The sequence below is a fragment of the Hipposideros armiger genome, unplaced genomic scaffold, assembly GCF_001890085.2.
Source record: "Hipposideros armiger isolate ML-2016 unplaced genomic scaffold, ASM189008v1 scaffold_823, whole genome shotgun sequence".
NCBI classification, from domain to species: Eukaryota; Metazoa; Chordata; class Mammalia; order Chiroptera; family Hipposideridae; genus Hipposideros; species Hipposideros armiger.
In genome coordinates, this window is record NW_017732173.1 from 419,213 (window position 1) to 425,698 (window position 6,486).

Below are 6,486 nucleotides of genomic sequence, written 5' to 3' on the forward strand. Positions count from 1 at the left end.
TCTGCTCCACCACCCATTACATCTACTCTGGCAGAGGTTATCACTTGACTGTCCCTCCATGGACCAAACCTATGGACTTTTCCAGCCTTACTGCTCCTCGGCACTCCTGACCCCCATCACCTCGCTTGGCTCAGATAACACAGTTTTGTGAGGTTATAACACACGTTCTTCCTGCTCTGGTGTAAACACTGAAAACTAACTGAAACACTGATGTTAAATGCCGAGTTCCACCTTTGCGCATGCTCACTTTCTGGGAGCACCCACCATATGGAGGCTGACCATATAATTCTTAAGATCCTAATGGGATGCCCATGAGAGTGAAAGAGGGCAGTATTAATAATTATTACTCTCAAACAGCAGGTGTAAACCGAGACTATCCCAAACAAACTGGGATATATGGTCACCTTATTCGTAGGCTATTACATCTACTGTTATGGTTTTAACTAATACATACCTATATCAACCATTCACAAAATTAAGTATGTAGCCTTGATACTCACATTGAGCTTTATTCCCAAATCTCCTAGTTATTATTTCTTACAGATATCTCAAATTCAATATGGCCAAAATTCAATGAATCATTTCTATTCCTAAAACCTCCTAATTCTTGTATTTCCTATCCAAGTTATACATATTACCGAGTCACTCAACTCCCCAAGCTGGGGGTCATTTTAGACTTCCTATTCTGCCTCACCCATCATATTTAATTGCCAAGACATGCTGACTTTAGTTCTGAAGATGTCTCTAATCTCCTATTTTCCCCTGGACTGCTGTCATAACCTTTAATCCAATTTCCTTGCTCTAGTCTTGTCTCTTTCAATTCTATTTTCCACATTGTTGCCAAAGGGGATCTGACCACTCTTCGGATTTAGACCTTTCAATAGCTCACTATCACTTACAGGATAAAGACTTTGATCATGATCCCGTTCCTGTGTACTCTTCAGTCTCATAACTTTTTGGTCTCTCTCTCCCTTTGCACTCTAATATCAAATAGCTTGGAGAAATACACACATACACAATCCACAGTGCCCCCATTAAGCTGTTTCTCACTTCTAAGCCTTTATTCATGCTGTTCCTTCTGCCAGGAACGCAGAACCCCTTACTTATCTTGCCAACATCTATACCATTGTCTCTAGTCGCCAACAGGTGGCCCAGAGGGGAACTCAGGGCCTCTCCTTTAAACTTCCTGACTACCGCTCCACGCCTCAAGCACAGAACCAATACGTTAGTTTGAAATTAATTATGGCAGTCTTTCCTGCTGGTGAGCTTCTTGAGAACAGGGGCAGTGACCCTTAAATACTTGGTAGTCATCCTATTTTAGGAGATCACATCCACGGCTACGGATTTAACCAGGCAAATTAGAATAAGTTGGATTAAATATTGAAATGAATAAACAACTTGACTACTTCTGCACATGTGCCCATATGTTTTATAACATTATCAATGGAGGAATTAAAAAATGTATAAGAGCTTCAGCTGCCCAAAATGTGCCTGTTTCATGAAATTTTTAATTTTAAAAAGTAAATCTTAGCATAGGAGACAGGATGGTTAAATTAAAAATATAGTTGTGATATGCCAAAGTTAAGAAAAGAGCAACTACTTAATTTTTAAGACTACAGAAAATCAAAATACATTTTAAAGTTCTTTAGTTTGAAAAATTTTGTGAAAATATTATCCAAAAGCATTTTTTTAAATAAAAGAGATTTCTCATTCCTTTTGTTTTTTATTACTGACATTAAAAAAAATCATGAAACTTTAAAATGGGAGACTTGTATTAAATATCCTAAAATCTAGTATCCATCAAATCCACCCAACATCCTTCTCTACTTCCCAGATGTTTCCTCTTATGATTTCCATGTTCTTATACGATTAGCTCTGACTCAGAAAGAAGGAACTTTTCACTTTGTCTGTCAAAACCCAAACTATCTGACCTTCAAGGCATAGAAAACCCCCCACCATTTTTGGATAAAATGTGGTACTCCTATCACTTATTTATTCAAGTCATTTTGGGGGAATTAAAAAAGTATAATCTAAAAATTTAAAGAATATTATTAGTGTTACCAGAGGCATAACAAGAGCATCTGGCACAACTGGTATTCACTGAATAACTAAAGGAGAAACCACACAGCAATTTAACAGTCAAGAGTATGAATGACTCCAAATAGTTTATATTCTTCCGATAAAGTCTTACTCTTATGATAGTTTTTTATTTCCTATTTAGTCATCACTTTGTGCAATCTTTCTTAATTATATTTTGGCTTACAAATCTTGTTTTGTGAACTGTGATTATTTTTGTGAGAAGGAAAACAATTTGAGATAGTTTGAAATTTAAAAAAAGCTCTGATGTCTTCTTCAAGCTGAGGATTATCCGACTAATCGAAAGGGCTAGGCACTGGCTTTCTAGCTATGGCAAGCACCTTAAGGGAGATCTGATGAGATGGAATACAGCTACCATTTGGCCCTCTACTAGAAATACATTTGGCCAAAATATAACTGAGGAGACAAAATATTTTTTAAATGTAATATTTATTTTTTTATTGGCAAGTTGTTGACGCTATAAACACAGCTCCAATCTCCTGATTAATATCCTTGAATACTACCTACCTGTCAGAAGGTGGAGCTCTAAACATATCTGAAATACTGGCTTTTCATATGTGCATTTCACAATTGTGTGTGATGAGGAGATCAAAGCAAGAGTAAAGTCTTTAGAAAAACAGTTCTGAAGAATATTCCAATTTTGTCAGGATAAAAATCACCCACATCTCCCAATATGTATATGGTTAACTAACAATAAAGGAATTTAGTATGTTCCTTTGAACGCTAATATATTGTCTACTACAAAATGTAGGTATAGTAATTCAGAATAAAAGATGAAATACATTTAAAAAATAAAACATATTTTTAAAAATCAGGATCACCTACTTGAATATAGTCAAGGTCATTAACACTTACAAGCATCTCGGATGTAGAGTAACATGGCTATGAAGATGTAATCCACTAAACTCAGGCTGAGGCCATCTGCAAACAAGGCGTCCCAGACCACCAGAAGATCCTGCAGGGGGAACTCTCGTCCAAACAGTAGCCGCACCCACCGTCTGGAGGGAAACAAAACCAAAATTCAGAGAAAATAGTACTTCGGAGAGTAATATAAAGAGAATAATTTATTTTCCTGTAACTGTGGTAAAAATTGTAATTTTTAATTGATCATACTAAGCAAATATTATGTATCAAAAATATAATAAAGTAAAATCCAAGTTTTAAGCTTTCAAATGAATTTTGTAATTTTATAACCAGGCCATAATCATTAAACTTTATTCCTGTATGTATAAAACAAAAGCACGACATTTGAAAAGGGTAGATATCTTTCATGTTTAATAGAAATTACAAATCTCAAAAAGGCAAAGAGAAAAATAAATGTATAGTGTTCTGGTAATTACCTCATATGTAAGGTTGTGAGTTAAGAAATACAATTTTCCAAAATTTTATGATCATTATTGATTTTTTTTGTTAACTAGATTTTTGCAAATGGTTAAATGACAAATTACTATAGCAAAGCAGAAAACTTCATTCTCACATTTCATTCCTATTTAAAAAATATTCATTTTAAAATTGAAAGTGGGAAAAAATAGTAGATATCTCTATCTATCTATCTATCTATCTATCTATCTATCTNGGGGTCCTGTTCAGGCACCTCTGCCAAGACCTCCTTATGTGGGTAGGAGGAAGAAATCTTGAAGATACTTTTCCTCATCTGACTTACTACCCAGTGCTTTTCCACTCCCAGCATTCCCCACTGACACCACACCACCTCAGCGTCCATAAAACAGCCACATCTTTTGTTCAGGGCTCCCTCAGCAGTGAGACAACGCCACACCTATGCTGATCCACTTGACCCTTGACCAGTACGCCGTTCCGTGCGTGAAATGGAACAAAGGAACTGTCTTTTTTCTCTAGTTTTAGACTCTTGCTTATACCATCACAGTAAGCAATTAAAGGCTTAACTCTTTCATTTTTGACTTGCTGCTTTCATTAGCTACTCTGACACCCAGCAGCTCGGCTCTCTCTCCTGCCCAGCTGAGTTGAGCTCCTGATGTTTACCGTATGATCCAGCAATTGTGCTCCTTGGTATTTACACGCATGAAATGAAAAGTTATGTCCCCACAGAAACTATACACTGATATTTATAATGGCCTTATTCATAGTTGCCAAAACTTAGAAGCAACCAAGATGTCCTTTGGTAGGTGAATAGATAAATAAACTGTAGGACATCCAGATCATGGACTATTACTCAGCGCTAAAAAGAAATGAGCTACCAAGCCATGAAAAGACATGGAGAAAGCTTAAATGCATATTATTAAGTAAAAGAAGTTAATCTGAAAATGCTACATAATGTATTATTTCAAGTATATGACATTCTGGAAAAAATAAAACTATGGAGAAAATAAAAAGATCAGTGGCCGTCACAGGTTACAAGGGAAGGAGGGGTGAACAGACAAGGCACAGTGGATTTTAAGGCAGGGAAACTATTCCGCATGATATTATAGTGGTGGATACATGTCATTATACATTTGTCTAACCCACAGAACGGACAACACCAAGAGGGAACCCTAATGCAAACTATGGACTTTGGGTGATAATGATATGTCAGCGTAGGTTCACCGATTGTAACAAATGTATAATACTGTGTGTGGTGAGGGGTGTTAATAGTCAGGGTGACTGTGTGTATAGGGGTCGGGGGTATAAGGGAATCTCCTTTTTGCTCAGTTTTGCTGTGAACCTAAAAATTCTCTAAAAAATAAAGTCTATTAAAAATCTAAACATATAAAAAAGGCAATGTGGTACTATGGCATACTAGCCTATGACAGTGATATTTTACAAGATTTTTAAACTGTATTACAAAGTAATATAAATGGTATTTGTAACTCAAAGGGTACAATAATATCCATATCTGAGATGGTCATAATAATGACGAAATATTTAATATCTGAGAAGGAAGAGAGCTGGCAATCAGGAAGTGCTTAAACACTCCTGCAAATACAAGAGCACCAATTTGTCTTTTGATAAATACTCTGTGACACATGACCATGTGACTTCAGAGAGTCTTTGTTCTAGTCCCTGAGGTTGGGTAAAGCTTTTCCAGAAAAGACAAGTAAATTCAATCTGTAGTTGAAATAAACTGCATTTTGACATCAGTATAATGTTGAACATGCCCTTAATGAGAAAATGAGAAATAGGGATTCTAGAATAGGACAGATGGAAACACTGGCAGATAGACAGGTAGTGGCTGAAGAGTAAGCAGGGATCTAAAATGAAAGAAAAAGGATCAATGTTTTCAACCACGAAAAGAACACAACTGCCACAGCAGGCCTGGCCAAAAAATGGCTACAGAGACCCCTACAAAGAATTGAGGAAAATTATAGTTTTGTAACATATTTATTATGGCTGAAAAAAATAAGGCAGGAAGTGGTTAGAAATGCCTAGAAGGAAACTTTTCCATTTACAAAATATTCAGGGAGAAAGTAAATTAAAAAGGCAATACATATTTGAGAGATACTTTCTGGTTAGAAAAATCTACTGTTAAATGGATTTGATTATAATGTTTTAATTATTAATACAATTTACAAGACAGATAAAAGGTATGCTACATTGTAAATTAGAGAAAATGTTTTTCTTTGATAGTAGTCAAACACAAAATGAAAATTTAAATCAATAAAAAAATATGAAAATTTTCAGATACTTAATTTAAAAAGTAGACAATGCTTTCTTTTAAAAAAAACACATTGAATCATTATTTATTTCCATTGATATTCTAAGACCTTTGGGCATCTGTCCTCTCAGCAATTACTGCACACAAATGCCCCACCCAGAGGTGTGTAGAATGCTCTCTGTCTGGGATCACTGCAAACATTACCTAAGCACATGTTTTAAGGGATAGGGAAGATTTTTTTTTTTAGCTGAGCTATCCTGCTACGTGTTGGCAGCTCAGCGGCAACTCAGCTCGGGCCGGGAATCGAACCGCTGTTGCTCAGAGCTCAACCTCTTGAGCGAGCTCTTAACCAACTGAACCACTCCGCTGGCCCGATAGATAGGGAAGATTTTTAATAGGTGGTTCTGGTTCTGAGGAGCTCGCAATCTAGTCGAGAGGATGGGACTAACATGCAACAATAAGGAACAAATAAGATATAGTTAAGTGCTATGTTGAGTGGTATTGATTAAATATCTTATAGGACTGCAAAAGGGAGAGATCAATGAGGGCTAGAATAACTGGGGAAGTTTTGGGAAAAAGCTACCTTGCCTTAGGTCTGAAAATAGGAGTAATATTTAAGTAGATAGAGCCGGGGGAAGGAGGGAACCACATGAGTGACTTACAGTACAGAATAAGTCAGTAAAAAACATAGTGTGGTGAGAGTATGGCTATTAATAAACTACTACAGGAGTAATGGCTCATGATAATATTTCCTCATCTCCTAATCTTTATTTTTTTTT

At 36.2% G+C, this 6,486-nt stretch overlaps 1 protein-coding gene across 3 annotated transcripts in view; it reads right to left on the reverse strand.

Moving 5' to 3' along the window:
- The window catches only part of TBC1D5 (TBC1 domain family member 5), a 447,679-nt gene that overhangs the window by 139,602 nt on the left and 301,591 nt on the right, over positions 1–6,486 (reverse strand). For all 3 annotated transcript variants that reach the window (XM_019629011.1, XM_019629009.1, XM_019629010.1), the window contains exon 13: positions 2,953–3,095. In XM_019629011.1, coding sequence (XP_019484556.1) covers positions 2,953–3,095 — 143 coding nt within the window. The remainder of the gene's footprint in view (positions 1–2,952; positions 3,096–6,486) is intronic.